The following is a 12,753-nucleotide window of genomic DNA, read 5'->3' as shown; positions in this document are numbered from 1 at the left end:
CTATCTGAACTTCTTTATTGAAGGTAGTTGGTACAAGGTGAGCTATCGTCGATTCGCTCACATTCTTGGTTTTTCTGACGAGGATATATCTGGAGACAAGATCAAGATTCATGATTTCCGGCAGCCCACAAGAGATGAAGCCAAGGACCTTCATTTGTCTGAGTCTGGAAAGTATTGGGAGTCAACCAACGTTCATAAGTATTATCGTTATATCAACTCCCTCTGCAGGATGACCCTCATTCCAAAAGGGGGAAATCAGATGAACATCCTTGGGGAGAGCAAAGTCTTGCTCTCTTTTATGAAACCAAACAGCTCAGAAAGGATTAATGTCTTTGACATGATTTGGCAGGAGATTATTCATGCAGCCTGCTTTCCTTTGAAGGGGTGTCTTCATGCTCCATTCATTATGAAGATGATTGAGGTCGTGACCCAATTCAGATTTGAGAAAGGCACTCGACATCAGTCATACACTCCTTTCTGGATTGATCCCAACAATCCAGCTGGGCGCCTCAGGAAAGCCCCCTCCAGTTCTCGTGGTCATACATCTGCTGGTCCATCTGCCGGTGCTGGTGCTGCTGCTGCTGCTGGTGCCTCGCGCCCTTCCCTTGGCCGCGGATCTCCCACACCACGTGGTCGTGGTCGTGGTCGAGGTCGTGGACGTGGGATGGGTGCCCGCCTGGCCCACGGGTTTGCGGCCTTCTTCTCCATGTGCCGAAATATTGCTGCAGATGTCCATGAGGTGGCTCGACGTCAGCGGGAGACCGACGACAACCTTCGTTGTCAAGCTTCTGCTTTGGGTACTCCCTTCGCCCCTCGCTCTCCTGATGTACCTCTTCACCCTCCTCCTCCAGATGTCAATGAGTGGTACCAGCAGGCGTATGGGGTACCTTTCTCATCAGCCGATGACGTCGAAGAAGAAACTTATTTTGATGATCCGGAGCAGTTTGACCCACCCCCATATCGTGGGGATCCGGGTCAATCGTCCTCTTATCCTCCGCCCCAGGACCCGTCTGGCAGTGCTCCTCCTCCGGCCCAGTCTGGAGAGGAACACTTTGCCTACGACCTGGCGTAACACCTCTTTGCTCCTCATCAACCTCCTCCCCACTGGTGATCCTTGGATTGACGCTTCTCTCTCTCTCTTTTTGGTTCTTGGTGCCAAAAAGGGGGAGAACGTTTATTATTCAGTACTTTATTTTTGTAATGAACACTTGGTCTGTAATAACTATCTGCTGCATGCATGGCTTGAAAGCCATAAACACTTGATGATGTGATGAGACGAGCTCTCATTATTGTAATAGCTGTAGAACTTTTTCATATCATATGCTATGCGATGATGAGCTTGAATGTGCTTTTACTCCTTATATTCAATTATGTTTCATATCTCATCATTTTTGTGTATGGTGTTGATTGTTCTCTCTCCCTAAATATGTTGCAAATTGACATATCAAGTCAATGTTAATATCGCAAAACTCATGCACATATTTAGGGGGAGCTATACATACACAAAAGATTTTTTATCACAAGTATTTGTAATTTTTAATTATTATTTCCATTCTAGTTTGTTTTGGCATCAATCACCAAAAAGGGGGAGATTGTAAGTGCAATCAACCCTAATTGTGGGTTTTGGTGATTAATGACAAAAACAAACTATGATTCTAACAAGTTTGCTCCTAGTATGTACACAGTATTTCTACAGACAGGAGAAGCACAGATCCTACGAGAAAAAAAGTATAAAGCACAGCGGATTTAAAATTCTACATCAAATGGCGTGCTCCAAGTGCTATGAAACAACAGCGGTGCTAAGTTTATAATTCTTGAGTCATAGGAATCGCCGTACAATTAAGAGGGATCCGCGACGGTTAAGTAAGTTGTGAAACGACCCAAGTTCAATTCTTTTGAAAACTCCTTTGAGATCATTTTTCCCCAGATCAAGAATGCTCTTGAGAAAAACAAATTTCACTTCCAACAAAGTCCCTCCCTTTGTTCTCTTCAAAATTCTCAAAGATTGGTTTCAGCCCCCAAAACCGGTTCAACCGGTCCTGAAACCGGTTCAACCGGTTTCGGTACTGTTCACCCTGCCACCTCTGCTCTGACCTGTCTGACAGTCAGAGCTGTCAGAAAAGTCGCAGCAGATATTTTTCTGAAACCGGTTGAGCCGAAATTTGACCCTACTCAGCCGGTTTTGAAACCGGTCCAGTGTCCGGCTGAGTAGACCAGTGGACCGGGATCCCCCTGGTAGAAACCGGTTCAACCGGTTTGAAAACCGGTTCAACCGGTTTTTGCCCACTTTCTCCCAACGGCTGCCAGCTTTTGGGGGGTCCTTTATATACCCCTTCATACTCTCTCTCTCTCATTTACTTCTGCCTCTCCCACGAATCTTTGGCTGACCAACCCTCAAACAAGAGCATTCACTTCACCTCTCACACCCGCAATCGCATCTCCTTCAATCATTTGAAGGACCATTGGTGTGAGGTGAACTCGATCGAACTCGCTGTCAATTTCATCTCGATTCTCCCATTCTCTTGTTCTTGAGCTCGTTGCAAACTTAACCGTGTGCGGATTTGTTACTCTTGGAACCTCGTGTTCCTTGACGGTTAGAGGTTGCTTGGGAGTCTCCAAATTTGTGGACGACCCCAAGAAGTTTGTATCACCCGCTCCTTGAGCAGATTTGAGAAGAGATTGCCTTGACCTTTGTGGTCGGCTTATGGAGGATTAGGGTTGGAAAAGACCCGGCCCTTTGTGGGTTCCTCAACGAGGAGTAGGACACCTTTGTGGTGGTTGCCGAACCTCGGGTTATATTGCGTGTTCTTGTGTGTTCTTATTAAGCACTTCATGTTCGGTGGTTGGTTCATATTATTCATTTAAGTAGTTCTTGTGTAAGGCAAATCTTTAGCTATTTTCTTTACTACTTCGCATTTGTTCAATAGATTATTAAATTTAAGTTGAGTGGGTTCAAACTTGTTCAGTTGTGATTAAAATCGACTGAACCGGTTTGCACCTGTGCAACTTTAATTTAGGGAAATTTGGATCCATACCATTAAAAGATCACCACTTTAGATTCATATCATTACTATCTCACTTACATGTGGGTCCACATGAGTCAATGACATGTGGGGTCTATGGTATATATCTAAAGTTTGGATCTTTTAATGGTATAGATCCAATTGTTCCTTTAATTTAACCTATTTCGAAGTTTTTAGTGAAAATTTTCAGGTGTAGCCTATTCACCCCCCCTCTAGGCTACTTTCAAAATGACTGAAGTCGGTCCATCTTTTCAAGCACTACATTACATTTTATAGCCTATAGAGTAAATGTGATCTGAAATTATTTTGTCCTTACTCTTCTATTTGTATGCTTATTCTGAAATTACTTTGCACTATTGGCCAAATGATCTACCCATCACATTTTTGGAAAGAGCAGCGCTACAAGTTTATGTATATGTTTAATGAGTACTGATCAGAATATAAAACTTCATCAGGGAATTGGTGCAGTTCCCATTTTTTTTAAAGTCGATTACTTCAGCTACACATTTTAGGTGGTCCGCGCGCTCTACGCTCCCGGCTACATTGCTAATGGTCCACTTTACTAACTGCTAGGGTTCATTTTCTTAATCCATTACACTGACCGAGCTGTGTGTGGTTCAGAAAGTATGATATTGTTAGGAAATTTTGTTTGAACAAATTTGACTGCTATTTTGGATTTATGATTTCGCTCCATTTAGAAGATAAGCCTGCCTTGTTATTATACAGTTCCGTTGCAACGCACGGGCACTCAACTAGTTATCTCATGAAGGTTCATCGTTTATTATCTTAGGTCTTAACATTCTAGTAAGAATACAAAGCAACGAAGGCTCCACCGTTTGACTCAATTCTAAAATACATTCGACGAAGTCCATGGTGGATGCCTTGGGGACATGGTTGTATCTAGAAATCTGAGGTTAAAAAATACATTTACATGACTAATTGACTATATGACTCTTAAAAGTTAAAAAATACACCTAACCTCAAATAACAACCTAGAGAAATAGACGATGCGCGACTCTCCAACCAAGATAACAGACAACCGATCATGCTAATTAAAGTTTAATCACTGTCACATCGAAGATTTAAATGATAATTACGAGTATTAAATAAAATATAGTCTAGTTATAAAACTAATTATATAGATGAAAACTAAAAGACAAGACAAATTTATTAAATCTAACTGAGTCTATATTTAATACTTGATATTTAAACATTAAATATAATGTGAACTAAACTTTCAGTTGCAAGCGCGACAGGATTTTAGGATCGAGAATAGGAGGCGCGTCGACCGCACCTCGGGGACCGGGTTGCCGAGCTCATTGGCGTGGGAGATGTAGTTGCGCGCTCAACGCCGATGATCTTCGTGCTCGCCGCGAGGAGCATCTGTGGAGGCGCAGGCGCAAGCGCAGCCGAACCATGGCCGGTGGACGGGAGGTGTAGAGGAGGGAGTGCAGGTGACGGAGAAGCAAAATTGGTTGCTTTGCGAACAACACACATACCGGTACGACACCGACATTCCGACAATAAGGTGTGGATTGACCTTGTCAGTCACAGAAGGGCGGAGCAGTGCCAGTGTACTGGCCGCCACCACTCGCCACTCGTCCCCCTCCCCCCGAAAGCCGGCACGAGCCCTCCCTTCCCTTCCTCCAACCTGTTCCGATCCGCCCCGAGCCGGCTGGCCATGGCGATCAGGGCTGGCCGCTCGGCCCTCCACCTCCACGCTCTCGCTTTCCTCATCCTCGCCGCCTCCCCCTGCCTCCAAGTCCAAGGTAATGCCGGTCGCAACCCAGCCCCATCTCCCCTTCTCTCTCTTCCTGGTCCCTTCCCGCGGCGAGTCCACGGATTCTGTCGGTCTGCGCGAGTCTCGAGAATGCCTCGGCGGCGGCGCTAGATCTGTGTGATTATTCTCGTTCACAGCCGGGGAACGGCGCCGATCGTGCGGTTTGGGGCTATAACCGGAGCGGATTGGGATTTTTTTTGGGGGGGGGGGGGGGGGGGGGGGGGGGGGGTGGGTGGGGAGACTTGTGTTGATTACTTGATTTGATGATGAGGTCGGACTCGGACGGATGTTTGGAGTGGGTTATAAATTAGCGTCGATACATAGGTGCAGTAGAATTCAGGAATAATGGTATTTGTATATGGATCAAATACTAACAGAAAATATGGATTTCATTGCTAATGTTTCTGCGCGATTTTTGCTGTTGTTATTATAACTTTCTGTTGCGACCTGCGAGCCCTATTGTTGATAGGCTTTCAGTTTTATGTCATGCAATGTGGGTGGGCCAGATGGCCTTCTGCACTTCAGACCATAGTCATGTCATGTGTGTCTAAGGATTTTTCTTAATCTACCATCATATGTAAATTACAAGGTTTTCACTGTCAGGCACTGTGTGGCTCTCCTCTATTTTCCATACTGGAAAACCCTCTATAGTTAACTGTTTGAACCACACAAGTTTTTAAATGTTTTAGAGTTTCATTCTATTGTTTGTATCTTTGAGTGCAAAATGTCAAGCATCTGAATTATTAACTGATGAAACAGGGGCACCATAACTCATGCCTACAGTTAGCGCAAACAAATATACCATGCAACCTGATGTAGGTGTAGTAGACTTTGGCTTAGGATAATGTTACCTGGATTATTAAGGATGAGACTGTGAATTGTGAAATTGTGATAATACCAACTTAGAACATTAAGGGCAATCTGCTGCATAGATTGTATATACTCTATTCCAGTGTTCTTAAGGCGCTCGGGCAAAACTGGCCGCCTTGCTCGCCTTACCTGCTTAGGCGCCGCCTAGGCGCTAAGGCGGTTGTCTGGTGCACTTGCTCGCCTAGGCGCCTTAAGAACACTGCTCTGTTCCTTCAAAGAAATTGCATTACATTTCTTCTAGTTTTAGGTTTATGTTGCTTGGACTTGGTGTGTGGCTCAGCATCACCAAACTAGTCGGCAGTTGTCCTAAAGTTTTGCTCTCTTTCAAATTGGCTGTAACAGCAATGCGATCCTGTTCTCTTATGCCCTGTGTTACAATTTGCTCTTATCTTCTTAGGAACCATTATTTCTGCTGGAACCATTTTGTTTTTGATAGATATTTTGTCTTCCTCATACAATTAGAAGAAACTACATGATTTTGGACATTTTTCATGACTGTAGAATATATTCTGTGCTGTTGTGCTAATGCCAGTGTTTCTATTTTGTGCAGCTCTAGTGGACCATCGCAAACAGGTTAGTAAAATATTCTCATGTCTTGTTTCTTTCTTCTGTGTCAAAAAAAATGTGTGATTATAATGGCAGCATTCTGTGATATTAGATATCTGACTGGGGTAGGCAACCCAACTTTGAACTGCAGAATATGTCCTCGAGTCAAAGGGGTGGGTAACTGAGTATTACTACCATATATTCCTTATATGTGAGTGCATTGCACACATTTGACTTGGCGGCTTTCATTTTTAATGTAGATGGCTCTCATCTCTTGGGCAGATCAAAGGAAATAACACACAGGGTACCCTCCCCCACAACCTTGTAAACTGCAGTATAATGTAGGGATGATTTGAACTCATTTGTTTCATTCCCGAAGTGGTTAACATTCTGTTTGTGTTATTTTTTCATGGCTTTACAGGCATTGTAAAATGTAATCTTGTTTCACCTTATCCTGATCATTCTCATGTTTCCTACTTGTAGAAACTAAGGGGGAGAATTGGTGTAAGGAACAAAATGGAAGTAGTGCAGCAGGATGATGAAGCATTAGTTAAACTTGAGAACACAGGTATTGAACGCTCAAAAGCTGTTGATTCTGCAGTGCTGGGAAAATATAGCATCTGGAGACGTGAAAATGAAAATGAGAAGGCAGATTCAAGGGTTCGTCTGATGCGAGATCAAATGATCATGGCCAGAATATATTCTGTTCTTGCCAAATCTAGGGGCAAACTTGATCTCTATCAGGAGCTGCTAGCAAGACTCAAGGAAAGCCAGCGCTCCCTTGGGGAAGCTACTGCTGATGCCGAACTTCCGAAGAGGTGGTGCCTGCTCGAACTGTCTAGGCCCAAATTTTCAGTGTTACTGATTTCTCTTTCTCTATTGATTCATCTCTTCTTTAATTTGCAGTGCTTCAGATAGAATCAAAGCAATGGGCCAAGTTTTATCAAAAGCAAGGGATCTGTTGTATGATTGCAAGGAAATTACCCAGCGTTTGAGAGCAATGCTTCAGTCAGCAGATGAGCAGGTCCGGAGCTTGAAGAAGCAGAGCACCTTCCTTAGCCAGCTTGCAGCTAAGACAATCCCAAATGGCATCCATTGTCTTTCTATGCGCTTAACAATTGATTATTACCTTCTCTCTCCAGAGAAAAGAAAGTTCCCCAATAGCGAGAACTTGGAAAATCCTGATCTTTACCATTATGCTCTTTTCTCAGATAATGTTTTGGCAGCATCAGTTGTGGTCAACTCAACCATCATGAATGCGAAGGTTAGTGTAATCCCCATCTTGAAACTGGAAGTGTAATCTCTTCATTATGTCTACCATTGAATGACCCATTATATAGCACTTTTGATTTTCTTTCTATAAATTTTCAGGAGCCTGAAAAACATGTGTTTCACCTTGTTACTGACAAACTGAACTTTGGGGCCATGAACATGTGGTTTTTGCTGAATCCACCTGGGGATGCAACAATGCATGTGGAAAATGTTGATGACTTCAAATGGTTGAACTCTTCTTACTGCCCTGTTCTGAAACAGCTCGAGTCTGCAGCCATGAAAGAATACTATTTCAAGGCTGATCGTCCGAAAACACTCTCTGCTGGCTCTTCTAATCTGAAGTATCGAAACCCAAAATATCTGTCTATGCTCAACCATCTAAGATTTTACCTCCCCCAAGTCTATCCCAAGCTGAATAAAATTCTTTTCCTGGATGATGACATAGTTGTCCAGAGGGACCTAACTGGACTCTGGGAGGTAGATCTTAATGGGAATGTAAATGGAGCGGTGGAAACATGTGGAGAGAGTTTTCACCGATTTGACAAGTACCTCAACTTCTCAAACCCAAATATTGCTCAGAATTTTGATCCTAATGCATGTGGTTGGGCTTATGGAATGAACATGTTTGATCTGGAAGAATGGAAGAAGAAAGACATTACTGGAATCTACCACAAATGGCAGAACATGGTGAATTGGAAGATTTTACATTACTTGCATCTTGACACCTTTTCTTTTAATATTGCATTTAATTTTCCTATACGTACACAGCCATCTTGCTGATTTATATTCTGTTGCTTTGGCTTTTCAGATATCGTGATTTTGGTCATTTTTATGCATATATGACTACTGTGTACAGTATAGATGAAGCAAATGCTAAATAGTTATTTTTTAGTATGATTGCATTGGAGTCCTTAATTAATTTTCATAATACCAACAACTCTATTAATTAGTTAATTAGCTGATGTTTAATCATTACAAAGAATTAAGAGCAAGTCGAAACATAAATGTACTGCCTGAGATGTACATATCAGTGCATACATTTATTGACTCCATTTTCACACTGTTTTATGTTATCTTTATACAGAACGAGAACAGGCTGCTCTGGAAATTGGGGACATTGCCGCCAGGGCTTCTAACTTTTTACAAGCTGACACACCCTCTGGACAAATCATGGCATGTGCTTGGTTTAGGGTACAATCCAACCGTTGAGCGCTCAGAAATAGACAATGCCGCAGTCATCCACTACAATGGTAACATGAAGCCATGGCTGGAAATCGCAATGACAAAGTATCGGCCTTACTGGACAAAGTACATCAATTATGAGCATCCTTACATTCATGGATGCAAGTTCAGCCAATAGGAACTACCTAAACATTCTTCTGTGATGAACACTGAAGTTAGAGGGCACTCAAAATATAGTCCTCTCTTAGTAGTATAACTATCACATGTTCTTTCTTCGTTTTATATTAAGCTTATCATGTGTATGTAGTAGTTTCATCGCCTTTAGTCCGTTGTCGGTTCTTGTCTTTTTTTTTGTCATGAAAAGGACGATGAGTTCAAAGATTCTCATCAGCTGATAAATGCAATATATGAATTTCTGTTGGTAGCAAATTAATGATGTCACTCAAACTGTGTTACGTGTTCCGTTGAACATTCATGCGAGCATTTTAATGGCCATTCGAGAGTTATGCTAGAATTCTGACGAAGTTTAGTCCTCAACTATGATCATCCAATGGGTGCGGCTGGTTTTTTTATCAGCTATAATTACTTTGGAGCTACAATTATTAATGATTTCGAGTAGCCTAGGAGGGTCCGATTTTACTATGTATTTCGTGTAGCCTAGTAGGTTGGATTTGGCTTCTCGAAGCGAGTATTTAATATTTAGCAGTATTTTATTTTAGTACTTTTTGTGAAAATAATTTTTTAACTGTTTAATGACGTTGTCACGATATTTTTATCGATAACAAAAATGTATGTAATCAAGGGCGGAGCCAGAATTACGATATAAGGGGGCACGACCAATTCATCAATACTATATGATAAAAAATACTGTATACTGTTATCAAGTTTAATCACTCGACATGGAATAATAATTCTAGATCTTTATAAATTATATTAGTGCATGAGTCCATTTTTCTAACTAATTTATATATTGAACTAAAGTTGTGACACAAGAACAATACTAAAATATTAAAGACGACATAATAATGAATATTTGATCGATGAGATTCAACTTTTATATAATGACTATATTATTCATGAGACAGCTAACAAATTTTTGAGAGAATTAAAAAATCCAACTAGCCTCGAGGATGAATAAAAATTCGTCAACCTACGCAGGTACATGTCAAATTTGTCGTGTACACACCAACTATCAGGTGACAATTTTAGTTGAAATTTATAGATTTTATTATCCACGAGATCTAATATTGTCGGGGACCATAATTAGGGGTACCCTCAAGGCTCCTAATTCTCAGCTGGTAATCTCCATCAGCATAAAGCTGCAAAGGCCTGATGGGTGCGATTAGGTCAGGGATCAGTCCATTCGAGGGACTCGATCACGCCTCGCCCGAGCCTAGCCTCGGACAAGGGCAGCCGACCCTGGAGGATCTCCGTCTCGCCCGAGGCCCCCCTCCAGCGGCGAACATATTTCCGGCTCGCCCGAGGCCCTGTCTTCGCCAAGAAGCAACCCTGACCAAATCGCCGCACCGACCGACCAAATCGCAGGGGCATTTAATGCAAAGGTGGCCTGACACCTTTATCCTGACGCGCGCCCCTCAGCCGACAGAGCCGAAGTGACCGCCGTCACTTCGCCGCTCCACTGACCGGTCTGACAGAAAGACAGCGCCGCCTGCGCCACTCCGACTGCGGTGCCACTTGACAGAGTGAGGCTGACAGGCAGTCAGGCCCGGCCGCAGGCACCATAGGAAACTCCGCTCCGCCCGATCCAGGGCTCGGACTCGGGCTAAGCCCCGGAAGACGGCGAACTCCGCTCCGCCCGACCCAGGGCTCGGACTCGGGCTAAGCCCCAGAAGACGGCGAACTCCGCTCCGCCCGACCTAGGGCTCGGACTCGGGCTAAGCCCCGGAAGACGACGAACTCCGCTCCGCCCGACCCAGGGCTCGGACTTGGGCTCAGCCCCAGAAGACGACGAACTCCGCTCCGCCCGACCCAGGGCTCGGACTTGGGCTCAGCCCCAGAAGACGACGAACTCCGCTCCGCCTGACCCTCAGGGCTCGGACTCCGCCCTGGCCTCAGCCGTCGGTCTCCGCCTTGCCCGACCCAGGGGCTCGGACTCGACCTCGGCCACAGAAGACAGACTCGACCTCGGCTTCGGAGGAGCTTACACATCACCCAACCTAAGGCGCAGACCAGCCACGTCAACAGGAGGCACCATCATCACCCTACCCCGAGCCGACACGGGCCAGGGGAACAAGACCGGCGTCCCATCTGGCTCGCCCCGCCAGATAGGCAATGATGGCGCCCCGCATACTCTGTGACGACAGCGGCTCTCAGCCCCCTTACGGAAGCAAGAGGAAGTCAGCAAGGACTCAACAGCTCCGACAGCTGTCCCTCCGCCAGGCTCCGGCACTCCTTCGACGGCCACGACATCACACCAGCTGGGTGCCAAAATCTCTCTGGCTGCCACAACGACATGTACTTAGGGCGCTAGCTCTCCTCCGCTAGACACGTAGCACTCTGCTACATCCCCCATTGTACACCTGGATCCTCTCCTTACGCCTATAAAAGGAAGGACCAGGGCCCTCTTAGAGAGGGTTGGCCGCGCGGGGACGAGGACGAGACAGGCGCCCGCTTGAAGCCGCTCGCTCCCTCTCCCGCGTGGACGCTTGTAACCCCCTACTGCAAGCGCACCCGACCTGGGCGCGGGACGAACACGAAGGCCGCGGGATTCCCACCTCTCTCACGTCTGTCTCCGGCCACCTCACTTCCCCCCTTCGCGCTCGGCCTCGCGTCGACCCATCTGGGCTGGGGCACACGGCGACATTCACTCGTCGGCTTAGGGACCCCCCGGTCTCGAAACGCCGACAGTTGGCGCGCCAGGTAGGGGCCTGCTGCGTGTTGACGAACAGCTTCCCGTCAAGCTCCAGATGGGCAGTCTCCAGCAACCTCTCCAACCCGGGACGGTGCTCCGTTTTGGGAGTCTTGAGTTCGTGTCCCTCGACGGCAGCTATGACATGATACTCATTCCACCGCCGGGCGACAACGACAATGGCGGCCGACAGCCCGCCCGCCGACGGCGGAATCGACGACGTCTTCCCCGCGTGGTGGAAGAACAACCTTCGAGCTCACCCCGCCCTCTTCCCCGCCGACGGAGGGGGAGGCGGGGCAACCAAGGCCAAGCAGGAGGCAGCACCTCGTCGGCTGTCGAGCGAGTCGATAGCACCAGCACCCCAACGGGGGGCGCACCGGGCATCGACCTCGCGCTTGAGACGAAGACGCGCACCGTCTCCCCGCAACACGCCAATCCCGAGCAAACGGACGACGCCAGCGCACTCGCGAAGGGCTTGCTGGACGTCACCCTTGTACCTGAGACGATGGTGCAGTCAGTCCCCGACGTGACTTCATCACCGCCCGTCGACCAAGAGGTACCGACCGATTCCCATCCCGCGTCTTTCGGATTCAGCCTCGACCCGCCTAGCGGCTTTGCTTTGGCGGGTGCTCTCGTAGAGGCGAGTCCAAACCCTCTGGGGCTTCGTATGCGGTCACCTTGGGACCGACTGACGGACGTCTCGACCTACGGGCCCTCTGGGTCCGAGGAAGACGACGAGCCCAACTTCTGTTGGGATTTCTCTGAACTTGGCAACCCCAGTGCCATGCGGGACTTCATGACCGCATGTGACTACTGCCTTTCCGACTGTTCCGACGGTAGCCGTAGCCTCGGCGACGAGGACTGCGGCCCAAGCCGCGAATGTTTCCACGTCGATCTAGGGGGTCCCTCCGAAGGCAACCATCTCGGCATGCCGGAGGACGGTGATCTCCCTAGGCTGGTGCCTCGCGTTGGTATCCCACGGGAGCTAGTTGTGGTCCCCGTTCAGGCGAGGGGCCATGACCCACAGCTCGAGCAAATCCGCGGGGTGCAGGCCAGGCTCGACGAGGGAGCAGGAGCGCTTGAGCCAATCCGTCGGGACGTCGGGCAGGCATGGGCGGGCCAACCTCCGGTCGGAGAAATACGTCATCTACCCCAGGGCTTCTTGAGAGCACCTAGAGGGGGGGTGAATAGGTGATCCTGTAAAACTTGAA

The 12,753-nt window shown here is 46.8% G+C and overlaps 1 protein-coding gene across 1 annotated transcript; it reads left to right on the top strand.

Moving 5' to 3' along the window:
- Positions 1-4,530: 4,530 nt before the first annotated feature.
- Positions 4,531-9,099, top strand: LOC100383199 (uncharacterized). Its single transcript, NM_001175861.2, has 8 exons — positions 4,531-4,792; positions 6,224-6,246; positions 6,332-6,392; positions 6,480-6,523; positions 6,703-7,037; positions 7,126-7,483; positions 7,591-8,178; positions 8,576-9,099. The coding sequence occupies exons 1-8, from the start codon at positions 4,705-4,707 to the stop codon at positions 8,849-8,851; spliced, it is 1,773 nt and encodes a 590-aa protein (NP_001169332.1). The 5' UTR covers positions 4,531-4,704; the 3' UTR covers positions 8,852-9,099.
- Positions 9,100-12,753: the final 3,654 nt, after the last annotated feature.

The sequence above is a fragment of the Zea mays genome, chromosome 5 (assembly GCF_902167145.1).
Source record: "Zea mays cultivar B73 chromosome 5, Zm-B73-REFERENCE-NAM-5.0, whole genome shotgun sequence".
NCBI classification, from domain to species: Eukaryota; Viridiplantae; Streptophyta; class Magnoliopsida; order Poales; family Poaceae; genus Zea; species Zea mays.
The sequence above is the reverse complement of the archived record's forward strand: the minus strand, read 5'-3'. Positions and strand labels throughout refer to the sequence as shown.